At 42.2% G+C, this 14,213-nt stretch overlaps 2 protein-coding genes across 2 annotated transcripts in view; both read left to right on the forward strand.

Annotated features, from left to right (window-relative positions):
• Nucleotides 1–14,213, forward strand: part of nr1d2b (nuclear receptor subfamily 1, group D, member 2b) — a 352,544-nt gene that overhangs the window by 284,231 nt on the left and 54,100 nt on the right. The window lies entirely within an intron of this gene.
• LOC311027982 (ubiquitin-conjugating enzyme E2 E2-like) overlaps nucleotides 1–14,213 on the forward strand; it is a 57,256-nt gene that overhangs the window by 33,905 nt on the left and 9,138 nt on the right. Inside the window, exon 4 of the mRNA XM_084032223.1 lies at nucleotides 10,822–10,954. Coding sequence (XP_083888349.1) covers nucleotides 10,822–10,954 — 133 coding nt within the window. The remainder of the gene's footprint in view (nucleotides 1–10,821; nucleotides 10,955–14,213) is intronic.

The raw sequence follows: 14,213 nt of genomic DNA on the forward strand, positions 1-14,213 counted from the left end.
GGAAACAGCCTATCATATCCCTGGACGTCACAGTAACAGGCAAACAGCCAATCATTCAGCAGCTGTGTAGTTAGGTTGCAGTAGTTGCCATGTGGGTCTGTTCACATGCAGTGAGAAGCCGGGAGGAGAGGAGAGGCGGCTGCTACGTAGCGGAAACTGGCACCGGTAGTAGTAATCCACGGTAGTACCGTCGTGTAGAATTTCTAGTATAGTAGGAACCGTTACGTTTTGGCACCGCGGGTTACCGTGGCTACCGTGGGTATCGTGCAACTCTACATCATGCCAAGTATGATAATGTGTTGTGCTGCAGACCCATACTTTCTTGTAATACTGCTTTACATTGAGAGGCAATAGTGAGTCACTGTAGCACCGGTCCTTAGACTAGAGAATGAAGAAGTAGAGCTGCACCAAGGGCTTGTCAATAATACAGCCATTTTTTTATTGGATTAAATCCAAAGTGGCAGAAGCAAGAAAACAACTTGCACCCTTGCCTTGTCCTTACCGGGAGGCTGCTTCACTGGGAGTAGAGCATGCTGACGGATCCCCAGTTAACAGTTAGCTTAAATATAGCCAGTCCAAACACATCCACCAGCAGTCTGATCCAAGGGGACTGGTCTGACTCCCCACCGGATCAGCAAACTTTCTGTTGGTGCTGCTGCACTCCATCTATCAGCTATCAGGATGTCTGTTTTTACAGAGGTTGTGTGATAACTGAGTTGGGATTAATGAGCGTTTCTCACGACAGCACTGTCAGTGCTCACCATCAAAGCAGCATAACACATAACAAGAATGGCCTAATTCATTTCAAACTGCTCTATATTGGTGCAAATCTCATTTCTTATTTGAGGCATCAGTAGAATGAGTGTGTATTAGATTGGTTGCCTGCACATGAGCTGTCACTAACATTTAGGAAGTAATCTGTGTCTTGATTCCTTTCATACGATCTCCCTGGCTAATTAAATAGCTTAATATTATGTTAATTTGTCCCTGAAGCGACTATTTGGAGACTATGAGCCATAAACAAAGATGAATGTGGGAGACAATTCATTTTTTTATTGTTTTTTTTTTATCCATTGCCTAAACAGTTTTCAGGTGAGTCTGCTTGTCTTGCTGTTGTTGTTTCCATGGGAATTCCTCTTGCAGCACAAAATGCATGCACACACACACACACACACACACACACACACACACACATGCACCAAGTCACTGCAGGGATGAAATGTTGCTAGGCAACATGTTCAAGACAATGGGGTAGTGCAATTGGTTTAGTGCTGATTCAAAGGTTAGAGGGTGTTTGCGTTTTACCAGGACTGACCTTCCTCCAATCAGCCGTTCTGTTGCCTAAGCTCGTCACCTCTGCTCCCAGTGAACTTGTGCATTGTGAATATATAGCTGAACCAAGTGAAGAGGGACAAAAGCCTGCATAAGGCAACACTTAGTCCTTTTAGCTAAAGCAACAAAGGAATCAAAAGAGCTTTTATCTTGGAGGGATTTAAGCAGTTCACCTCTTTCAAAGCCTTTTTACAAAGGATTGTTCCCAGAGACCTTGAGTGTACCCTTCATTAAAAGGACTGACGTGATGATGCTGGTTAGTGTTCACTAATGAGGCTTTGAAATCAAGCTAAGCCGCAAGGAACAGCCTCGAGAGATTGGTTTAATAATTCCTGCTGTAACTTGTTGATGGTGGTCCATCAATACCTGGTGGACCTAGTGGGTTTCCCTGAATGAGATTTGGCAGAATATTCTTAGAGCCTTGGGTGACTGAGTAAGTGTGTGAGTTAGTCTATTAGTAATTACTAAATGCATCAGGTGTATTACACTTTTTGGTCCGTTGCCCATTTGGACTTTGATCTAGAGCTGTCAATTGTTTTACTTCCTGTCCACTAGAGGGCGTTCCAAAAACATTACCAATAAATATGTTGAATTGCCAACAGGTGACAGCTTTCTTGATAAATAATAATCAAGAAAGTAAAACTACCACATTGCGTTCTCCTGCTGTGTCCCCGTTGCCATGGCTACGCCCTCCTCGTCTCACCGTCAGATGTACTCACCTTCTCACGTACATCCTGCTGTTGGTCTCATTCCAGATGAATAAGCCGATGGAGATGTGGGTTGATCTAGCTAGCAGTAAGCAGCACAATCTTTGTCATGACTGCATCGCTTCTAGAGGTCCGTCCATATCTTTGTTTCATCTCACTGAGTGCTGCCACGCAGTCATTTCTGCGTATTTCTGATAGTGAGATTGTGATTCAGAAAACTTTATTGTTCATCAGACTTTTGTCAAAAGCCTCCGTTTATGCGGGTAGGCCAAGGCGAGGAGGGTGATATTTACTATCGTTAGAAAAATAAATAATAAATTGAATACTAATTTCGGCATTCTAATAGTACAGATTTTTTTGACTGTTCAAATTACATTCGATTCCCCAAGTTCATTCCAACAGCCCTAATTTGATCATGAAATTTCAGGACTAAATAGACAAGCAGCACCCTTCAAAAATAAGCAGTTGGGTGTCTCACTCAGTTGCAACTCAACTCAACTGGCAAATTCATGAGTGAAGCGGGGATGCTTGTCAGATTGTTGATTTGGAAAATGAAAAAAACACACCCCTTTCCACACACACGTCCGTCCTTGGAATTGGGAAAGTCTTGGAGCTGGGCATTCAACACTGTTGGATGAGCCAACAAGAACTTTGTTTGACCTTTCCTGATTTGTATAATACCCATAATCCAACACAATAATTCATCGTGGGTCGCTTTCAGAGTATGTGGACCATGGAGCTTAGTCCAGGAAGACTTGGCTTGAAGACTGGATGGAGGTTCTAATCCAGTGCGGACCACGGATAGAGCTAGATTGCCTGACCATAATTCTGTTCAATTTTATTTTTAGTAACATATCACAGCAGAAGTTATCTCAGCAGGAATAGAAAACGCTCAGGATTTTCAGGGTCAATGCAAAGTCCCAACATCACCAGCAGCAAGCATTACAGTGACGGGACTGTTATAGTCCCCTCACTGTAACAACAGATACAAATGCATAGTTTGTCCACGTGTCGAACTACAGAGTTTTCTCCTCACATGAAAAATTACACAACCAATCCAATGTGTAATGCACCGGCTAAGATAGAGTTGCTGCAAGGCTCTGTGCCAAGGGCTTATGGCTGAGTTGCTGGCGGAAAAGGTATTCATGATACTGCTCAATCTAAGGACATTCACAAATGTTGAGATTAGAAGTTCATTTTTGACCTTGGAAACATAATTTGACAAAACAGCCTCACCACAATGTCCAGCAGTAGCTGTTCTAAAGCTTTCAATCATATCAGAAGGTATCGCAATGGTATTACAGGATCATATCTGAGGGCAACAATGATCTTCAGGATAAAACAGAAATTTGACAAATACAATTCCACGACTTGACATTGTATCTTTTGAGGAAGATGCTGTGATACAATCAATAAAGCTCCGGTACGGCTATTAATGGACCTTTGGGTGAGATTGTTGAGTAAAATGGTTTTTTTTTAAACTTTGAAGAGTTTGTAGTAGGTATGGGTTTGAGTCAGTGCATAGCTGTATCATCTGCTGTCAGGTTTTAATCCAGTTAGTTTGTAATCTGGAATAGGGGGGGGGGATTAGCCAGCCAGCCTGGAAAGTAAGTAGATGGTAATGCTGCCAGCCGGATTTCATCCTCCGCTGTCCTCTCCTCTTTGGTTCTGTCTTTTACTGCAGCAAACAGGAGCTGAGGCTGACAACATTCTGCTGGCTTGTCCTTTTTAATCTCATCATACATGGATGTCTACTCATCTTCTGCCCTGCTTGTCAAAGGGTGCTATATGATCGCAATCTAATCATTCCGAGGTTAGATGGTCTGACTGTTTGCCGGGGATGTTGGACACGGGGACAAGGCCCTCATTTCCTTTCATTGGGAATATTGAGTCAAATGTTCTGTTTTCACTGAGAGGGTTGTCTAAGCAGCAAATGATTTTCTTTTAAGATAATAATCTTGGGGATAGGTTCATTGGTGACTCTAAATTTCCCGTAGGTGTGAATGTGAGCGTGAATGGTTGTTTGTCTCTATATGTTAGCCCTGTGATAGACTGGCGTCCTGTCCAGGTGAACCCTGCCTTCGCCCAATGACAGCTGAGATCGGCTCCAGCCCCCCGTGACCCTAAATACAGGATAAGCGGTAGAAAATGGATGGATGGATGGATAATAATCTTTCCCCCTACTTTTTTTTTTTGCATTAGATATATTTAAATTGATACAACTAGAGGTTATCCTTACTTGCTTGCCAACTAAGCAACACTTGAACACTGTAGTTCAAACAAATTGCTCCAGTCAAATATGAACAACATATAAATGTCTTAATTATGTGCTTCCTGAGAGTGATACTGACTTTCTCCTGACTGGCTTTGTCTGTGAGGCATATTTCTTTATTTACCTGTTGGTAATAGATTTGTGCGGTGTAGCCTTTCGCTACACTCCCCGGTGAGTCACTGACATTTACACAGTGCCCTTGAGCGTAGAGACATAGCCGAGGTGCTTCGATAATATAAACGGTATGTTGGTGGGCTAGATGTTTAGGTGTTAAAGGCATTAAAGACACCATAAGCAAACACACTGAGAGCTCAGTTAGATTATTTTTCACATCCAGGGACAAAGGTTATTTGGAAGTTCTGGATTAGATTTTTTACAGCACCATAAAGTTAATACTTAGTGTTAGTCTCTGGAAATATCATAACAGTCAATTCCTTTTTGTGAGGGTACTTATTTCATCTTGTGCATAGATAGAGTGTAGAGGGTATTGTGTATTATACTGATTTTAGCCATGAGTGACAATTTTGATATTGTTGTCTGAATACATAAAACTGATTTGATTTAAAACTGAGTTCACCAGCGTGTCTAGTCACTTTGTCCGTCAGTTTGTCCTTACTACTACTACCATCCCTAAATTATTCCCAACCCCAGAGCTTTTCAACTGTAAGTGTGATTTGACAGAGATGGACAGTCGGCGCTCCTCTTTGTCACTCACCCTCATTAGCTGAATTGATTAACTAATGCAATCATTGATACACCCACAGAGGGAAATGATAAATGATGCCACTTTGAGCACAGAGGTCACAGAACCACTGCTTACTCAAGAGAATGATGCTCTAAGATGAAACCACAGCAGTTTGATCAAGGGAGCTTTGTGGAGCTGTGGAGCCAATTTCTTGTCTCTCTTATATGCCAATGTTGTACTTCCCTGCATAACGCTTGGAAATCCTTTCCTCCAGTATGGCTTTGTCTGTTCTGTCCAAAAAAACTGAATGTCGAGAAAGATAGTGTTTATAGCGCACAGTTTACTATGTGTACACAAGATATCAATCTTGTGCATATAAGATAATAACTTGTACACATAAGTTACGGGTCTATCACGATCCAGTTAGAGATCTTTGAGGGGTTCAACTGATATATGGAGGAAATCAGCTAATGCTCCTATGCAAATCATTATTCATTTTAAGACTCTTTAAGACTTTTTTGCAACATTTACATAGTCGATAAATACTTTTTTCTTTCACTAGCATAATCCATCTTCCAAAAACATAATATCTCCGACCATATGACAGATGACAGTCAGCTTTACTGTATTAGAAGTTGGTGGTAATAATCACATCATAGTCAGTTAGTTCCCTCCATGACTACCTCCAGGATGTAAAATACTGGATGGCTATATCTTCAGTTAAGATAGTAATACTGAAGTGGTCTTATTTGGTGCCTCCAACTCCATCAAGGAAATAGCTAATCATTTAAGCCCCTCGGCATCTAACCTTCATGTCCATGCCAGAAATCTTGGAGTCATCTCCGATGCACCTTTAAAATCTAACGAGATAATTAACTCTGTTGTGAGTTTGCTTTTTCCAACTAAGAAATGTTGCCAGACTCAAATCATCCCCTCATTTAAAGACCTGAAGACTGTCACAGATGCTCTAATTTCCTCACGTCTGGATTACTGCAGTGCTATTTATTTGGAAACTAGCCATTCATCCTTGTCTTGCCTGCAGCTGGTGCAGAATGCTGCTGCTGGACTACTAACTGGTACCGGGAAGAGACACGGCATCACACCTGTACTGGCTTCCCTGCATTGGCTACCAGCCAAATTTCAGTTCTACGTTTATGGTTCTATTATTTGTTTTTAAAGCTGTACATGGCCTGCCGCCAAAGTACATCTCATAGCTCCACTTCCCCCTTTCCAACCCCAGTTGTCTCAGATCCTTAATCCTGCTGCTCTAGGCTCCAGGCTGTCCCACTATTCACCATTTTCAATTAAGTCACCCCCCTCTGTAGATGCTTTTAAGGCTAAACTTAAGACCTACACGTTTTCTCAATTAGTAAGCACTAAACACAAAATACATCCGAGGCTGATGGGAATGTTAAGTCGTCAACAAAGTTTTGAACCACATTGGACAATGAACCAAATTCAGTGCCGATCCATGTGCCATATTTCATGTCAAGACGTGTCATGCAGATTAAAAAATGTCAACCTTCTGGTGGCGCTAGAGTACAAGACAGAGGGTCACCAATGTCATTCAGCTACATTCTCCGGAAATCAAGAATGTATGTACGATGACTATGACATGGACTGACTGACTGGCATGGATTCATGCTGCTTGTCTGGCCAAAAACATTTTTGTATGTCTACGGATGAAAAAACTCATGAAACAGTTACTATTGCTCGACAGAAACCCTGGATCTTAATTATAGTTTCCTGACATCTCTGCAGAATCGGTGTGATTTTTTGATCTTCAGTGTTGTCGATATTGGGCCAATTACTACCATTAATCTGACCGATCACTCTCATGTTCTCAATAACGATTTTTAGTCAATTTTTTCTGTCGCATGTGAGAAATGAAGATTAGGGGAAGCACAGTGTGTCCTAGAAGAGGTCATTGAAGATGCTGAGTGATCAATGCTCTTCATCCTCCTGTTCCATATGTATACTCCGTCCTGGTTCATGGGCCCTGTGCTCTGTTATCAGTCTGAGTAGCCTGATGCTGATGAGAGGAGTAGCGGATGCTGAATACACTTGCTCATCGGTTTGTCTTTTAGTGCCTGTGTGTTTGAGCACTCAAACGGTCTTGTTTGTTGCTGCCCTGTTGTTGCTCTCCTCACTGTGTGGCAGCCGAATGCGGCTCCACTGGTCTCGACATGACAGACATTTTTAAGAGTGTTTATTATTGTCGCTTTCAGAGCTGGAGTCTGTCGCAGATGTCTTCCATTTCATTAATTCGCCCTCATTTCCTCTACTCACTTTTTGTGTAGCAGTGATTGTCGAGTTTAGAGACAACTTAATCTTGAAGAAATATGAACCAATCCTTCATGAGTTTGCACACTGTGCTGATAACTCCCAACAATTTAAATCAAATAGAGCAACGTTTGATCTTCATCTGATCTTGATATGAAGAGCAAACAACAGACACACACATGTTCATCACTCAGCAGAGGTGTGGGTTGCATGATTTAGGGTCCATCTATTTGAGAAGTGAACAGAGCTGAGACTGCTTCATACTCTCACGTAGGGGACGGAGCAAGCCTCCACATAAAGGACAAAAAGGCGGTTCGGATCATGTCACAGTTTTGCGTCACGGATCGGATAAGCTGGAAAAAAGGGACCAAATATAACTTGTTTTTTTCCCCTCGGGATCACAAATCAATTATGGTCCATTACACCACTAACAAAAAAGCATCACGAATTCAAAAATTCACACCACATAAATCATTCTGAAGGATTTTTCTTCTTTTTGAATGCTTCATCTTACTTTGAAGTTGACAAACGTCGTTTGTGTTGTCAGTGAGTGAGTAAACTGGAATCAGTAGCCGCCTTGATGTTACAGATGGTTTACATTTCAGATCCCCAAACGTTTCATCAAATCCCCAAACTGGGTGGAAAATGTGTGTGAAGAACAGTGCTTTCAGCTCCCTGGACAGCCACTGTGGAGGTGCCCTTGAGTGGGACATTGAGCCCCCAGCTGCTGTTGCTGCTGCTGCCGTACAAGGCTGTGATTGTGTCTGTCGAAATGTCTCAATGTGCATGAATTGCTGTGAAAGATCACAGAGCTCACTCGACTTCCCCTTGCTAAATAAAGGTTTAAAAGGTTAATCTGACATACAACCCTACATTAAGTAACTTAACACGGTGCTATTTCTCTGTGATGTCCTAACAAGTTGTAACATTACGGCTACTGTCTCAGCTACCGCCGACAAACACCTACTCAGTTCAAATGTTAGTCACATTCAGCATTTCTGTGCTGAAGCGAGAGTGAGTTAGCTGAAGCTCTTCCCTGCAGCCGTGGGCAAGAAAACACAGCACTCTACTTCTGTAGCCACCAGTTAAAGTTCCTGTATTTTATGTTTCTGTGTGCGTGTCGTGCTTGAGTAAAAATAATTTTCAGGAAGGACTACAAAAGAGGTGGGAAGTAGGAACTATATAGTACTAGGGATTATGTAATAATAACAAATAACAGCAGTGAGCGAAGATGTTTTATGTCATGCATTAATCCAGAAATAGTCTTCAGAGATGCATCTGACTACTAACTGTTGCATGATAAATGCCTTCCTGTGTTGGATGGGGTGGGGCACAGCATGCTTCTGGCTATTAAGCAAAGCAGATTTTTTTTCTTCTATTTTTTCTTTTGCAAAACAGCCTTCCTCTGTGAAAATAAACACTTCACTTCAGAAAGTTCGATCAACCCTACTATGTGGTCATTTGTGGCCTCCACCTTTATTTTTGAGGTCCGTTCCAGGCTGCAAGGGAGCTAAAGGAAACAGAAACGGCCTTGTCTGAATTGTTCCTCCAGCGGCGAGCGCTCCAGGACCATCATGAATACCTTATAGTGTGGAAAAATTGTTCGTCGTTTAGCCTTCATTATGAGTAGCACTCTTTCCCCTGCAGTTTTGGCTCCGGTGCGTTTGATGCAGATCCCAGATTCTTAATTCCTTAAAGCAATTGAATGCAAAGACAGCCAAGTGTCTGTGTCAAGTCTGTGTCCTCCATCATTCTGACCGACAGAGGCAGGTGCTAAAAAATATAGATCTCTCCCTCCTGGATCCTCCTGTCAGAGCGGATTGTACCAGGCTGCAGAAACCGAAGAAGGAGGTGGTGTTGGCAAAGCTCTAAACATTTCCAGATGCTGCAGACTGAACTGTGGGAACGCAATGGAGAGAAAAATCAGTGGTTGGCTAACCTTAAGAGGCTTAGAAGGACGATTTTAAACGTCTCCCTTGCAATAGGATTTGACTAATAGCAGGTTTTTCAAGACCAACACTGGTAGTTTGTGGATTACCAACAGTCGCTCTTATGTGCTGATATTCATTCAAATAACCCAAGCTTGTGTAACAAAGTTGACTTGGTGGTTTGTTGCATTGGGAACATTAAGCGTAATAAAAGAAATTATAAAAGCAATAATCATTGTAATAAAAGCTATGTTACACTCAGTTTTATTATTATCTGTGTAGGGAAAAAGCCCTGAAAACAGCAGTTAGACCATTGTAAAGCACTTAAACTCTCCACTGAAACCATTTACAATACTATTAATAATACTCTTTATTCATGTGGCACTTTTCAAGACTAGAGGCAGTTTAGAGATGGCTCTAAATGCTTTGAAGTTGTTGTTGTTGTTGTGGAAGTTTGGCTTCTTTACAAATGGAAAGGCTTGTTAGTAAAGAGATGTTATAATAATACATTATCAAATTATGTGGTTTAACCAAATATGGCAGTGCTGTTTCACCATCGAACTGCTTGACACACAAACTTTCCAACAATCTCACGTGAAGCGGAGCAGAGCGATTTATTGTCCCTTTGGTCCCCCGTCGGCCCCGACACGCTATCGCTCTCTGGACTATTTTTATCCCTCCAGGAGAACGTGTCGGCATCCTTTCCCCCGGCCCGCTCCCATAATTCCTCTCTGTGTCCAAACACACGTTGACAAGAAATAGGTCTGCAGTGGCCCGGTGCTTTACAACAGGCTGCTGTTTCACATGAACAACTCCACTCACACTCTCATCTTACATTTATGTGCCTCACACATGCTCTCACTCACTCTCTCACTCTCTCTCTCTCTCTCTCTCTCTCACTCTCTCTCCCTCTCTCTCTCTCTCTCTCTCTCTCTCTCTCTCTCTCTCTCTCTCTCTCTCTCTCTGGCTTTCTCTCTGTGTGTAAATGATGAAAGTAAAAGTAATACAAGAAACCGACGGGGGCATCTGGCCTAATTCCAATAGTAAGTTGAATTGGATTAGTGCCTCCCTCCTCACAGCTGTGTGTGTGTGTGTGTGTGTGTGTGTGTGTGTGTGTGTGTGTGTGTGTGTGTTTTTACAAGAACTGAGGAAACAATGGAGCTCGGCAGCAGCCAGCTGCCCAACGGTGAAGGGCTGATGAACAGTGAGGAAACAGAGCTGCTGCTGCTTTACACCTTTCTGTGTGTGTGTGTGTGTGTGTGTGTGTGTGTGTGTGTGTGTGTGTGTGTGTGTGTGTGTGTGTGTGTGTGTTTGCTGGTGTGTGTTTCACGCCTGCCTGCACATCCCAGACAAATCATCCACATGACATTGATCAACCTCGTCATATCTCCTGGCTTGCCGTCTTAGTTTTATACACTGTAATAATGTTGCATAATATTCTAATGGATAACGGTGGCTTTGTGTGGTTGATTTAACAGCTGATAATCACACACTGTATTTATTCACCCCCTTGCTGTTGCAGAGAACATTGAGCTACACAATTACAGCTTATTTTTCTCTCTAAACGCCTGCCGGTAGATTCAATTTCCCCCTTTTTTATTTTCATAATTGCAGTGCCGGTCCTAAAGGAGACAACATCTATGAGTGGAGATCGACAATCCTGGGCCCTCCAGGCTCCGTGTACGAGGGAGGAGTATTTTTCCTGGACATCGCCTTCACGCCAGACTACCCCTTCAAACCACCCAAGGTGAGTGGTCCCCTGCAGCTATGCAGCACCGCCTCCCCCTCTTCACCCAGAGCTTTGAACAATGTCACCGTTGTCCCAGCAGGCTGTCAGCTTTTAACCCTGTTGTCCAGCAACAAATCACTTTTTTAAGGCTTGTTCACCTACAGCACATTGATACAATAAAAGGTGGCAGCGGAACAGAGAACTAAAGCTGGACTGAAGACAAATGACATAGTATAATATTAAAGATTAAGGCAGGGGTTATTCTATATTTCTATATTATTCTGTCTGAAACAGCCCATTGGTTCAAGATGTGAATTTCAATAGATAGATTGATCTATTGAAATAGATTGGGCATATAAACATCTAGACACAGCCTTTACACTACCCATGTGATCAACAGTAACACTTGTAACCATGGTTACTATGGTGTTTCCTGCTTTGACCTGGCTGAGGGCACCGGCGTTTCAATCAGGAGAGACAAGTCAATTAAGAAAGGATGATTGCTTATCATAAATAGATGGTGTTTGATGAGAGACTGACTCGAAAGGGAGATTTGTAATAGAACAGCATCATATTTCATATTTAATAAAAGCAATGATGACAAGGAAATACTGAGTAAGTGAGAGGAGTGAAGGTAGGCTTCATGAGAAATAAGCTACAGGCCTAAGAATGCAAACGTATAGTGTTCCTGACTGGATTTACGCTACAGTTTACGTCACACCAGATTTAAAATTCAACACTTTAAAGTGTCCTTAGATATTTACGAAGCATTTCAAAATCCAAGCAAACCGCTCTTCACATCAGCATGATGTCGATCCACCGCACGTCTATTTAAAAGGAAACGGATCACTTAAAAAATTGGTTTGCCGATTACTGCCGTCGTTTCCAAATGCCAGGAGTTGAGTTTTCATTATCAACAAAATTATGACAACAAATTGCCTCCTAAATGATATATGACCAGTTGCTGACACGCAACGGAGGCTGTTTTCCAGCAAACTTCATGAAGAACAATGTCGCCAAAACAGGATCACCGGTCTGTTTTAACCGGATATTTTCTGGTTGAGATCCGCTCAAAACAAAAAAAGTTACCACCTGACCATGTTATCTTCACTTCACTTTCTCAACGGACTTCAGCAGATTAGATAACAGACACTCTGTCCTGTGTCATTACATGCATGGAAACTAACCACAGACACCCTGATATCTTAGAAGACATTCAAATTCAAAATGCAGGATTAAATCTCCATTTAAAAGGATGTAGCACAGTCAACTAGAATGTGACTCAAACGAATACCCACCAGTCATCTGTGATTTAAATATTTCATAAAGAGTCACAAATATATAGTTTTATTTCCAAGAAATGGCTGAGTAATCTCCTGAAACCGCCGGTCACTGTGTAGCAAATGGTGTGTTTGTTGTGGACTATTTTCAGTGGCGGATTAATCCGCATTTGGTGTGCTAGTGAGTATTTGAGAAAGCAGGACAGTGGATGTGGAAGTCCAAATAAACCTGTGAGTGTGTGTGTGTGTGTGTGTGTGTGTGTGTGTGTGTGTGTGTGTGTGTGTGTGTGTGTGTGTTCATGTGTGTTCATGTGTGTTCATGCTAATAAAGAAACATGTCACACAGAGCAACAGTGTGACTCATTGATGTGTTTTAATAGTTTTTGTAAAACAATGGAGCTCTATGGCACAGAGGAAGAAGATATATCAGGCTTTGATACACAGAAGATGCATTCATTACCAGCTTGGTTCTACACATGGGATTTGCTTACAACAGCAAAAAATATAGTTTATCACAAGACTTTTAACTGTTTCTAGTTATTGTTTGTTGTTCTGTTATGCTAGCATTCAGCAGTATGTGGCTGCAGTGAGGCTGTGTGTGTGTGTGTGTGTGTGTGTGTGTGTGTGTGTGTGTGTGTGTGTGTGTGTGTGTGTGTGTGTGTGTGTGTGTGTGTGTGTGTGTGTGTGTGTGTGCTGATGCAAGTGTGTGTCAGCATTTACACTTTCGACTGGCTGACAGCGGTTTCCACCTTCCTCAGTTTTGAGTTGTGCTTTTGATTTCTGGTTTCGAGTCTAGAAAAGCTAGAGGAGAGTAAAGAGTAAAATATTTCAGCATATCTGACATTGATCCCATTTTAATATGGACCATTCAGTATGGAGAAGCACTTGTGTTTTCTTTGGATTATTGTGCGGTTCCACTGACCGTATAATCTCACGTTATTACAAAAGTAAAAGAGATGCTCCACTCAAAATATAGTGCTACAAGTTGACCTTGAATTGAGAATGTTGAACGCTATGTGAATGACTTCCTGATGCTTTCTCAGTAACTCGTTTAATGTCACCCATGCAGCCTATTATGCTGCAGCAACAGTGATCATTTGAGTAAATGATGTTGCATGTGAGTCATTTCTCACTCATCTTTTCACACATTCAAACACTGCAGGGAGGTAGATGTGTTCATGATATCCCTGACACATTTACAATGTGGGGATTATTTTGTTGAATAGAAATAAAATGGAGGATCTTTTAAATGATACCCGGCCATGAACACAATGCAAGGCAGAGATTTAGTATTAGGGAGAAAAACAAGTGGCTTAACTTTCTCTACCTGTCGACTGAATAAAACTTGATTTGTGGTTCGATTGGCCATTTCACGCTGAAAGAAAGGGAACGTTTTGTTTGTTTTTAAATCAAACTTATTTTTTCGTTTTGTATTACCGATTGGAGTATTTGATTTGCAGTCTGATGCGAAACATGACTCCCAATGAGCAACAGCGTTCTGCTGGTTCCCCCCTGACCAGCTAAAACCGCCTCTTTCCTGGCAGTCCAGGCTGAGGGGGAAACGGAGCTCGTCTAAACTCTTGGCACCCTGCTGCCTTGTTTTTCCAGTCTGGCTGTGAGCTGTGCCATCCAGCAGCTCACCGGCTCACAGCCACCAATCCGACAGCTGCAGCTGCTCGCTACACTGGCTCACTCACTAATGTTAGGATGATAAGGCCAGTTAAGGCTGACACTGATACTCTTAGATAGAAGTTGAGGGTGGCAAGGACATTGCTTCACTATATGTATTTTGGTCCACTGGAGGACCAGCAGAACCACCCAGTGACAGGCTGACAGATTAGACTCCTCTAACTAACATCATCCCCATCTATCAACTCCTGATTTCCTCGTGGCTTCCAAACTAAATTCCGCCGCACACTTTATCTTCCTCTGCGTGATATTGTTCCCATTTTCAAACCGTTGAACGTGCCATTAAGTGCCATAAAGCGGCATAAACT

Source organism: Eutrigla gurnardus (genome assembly GCF_963514095.1).
Source record: "Eutrigla gurnardus genome assembly, chromosome: 17".
In the NCBI taxonomy this organism is placed as follows: Eukaryota; Metazoa; Chordata; class Actinopteri; order Perciformes; family Triglidae; genus Eutrigla; species Eutrigla gurnardus.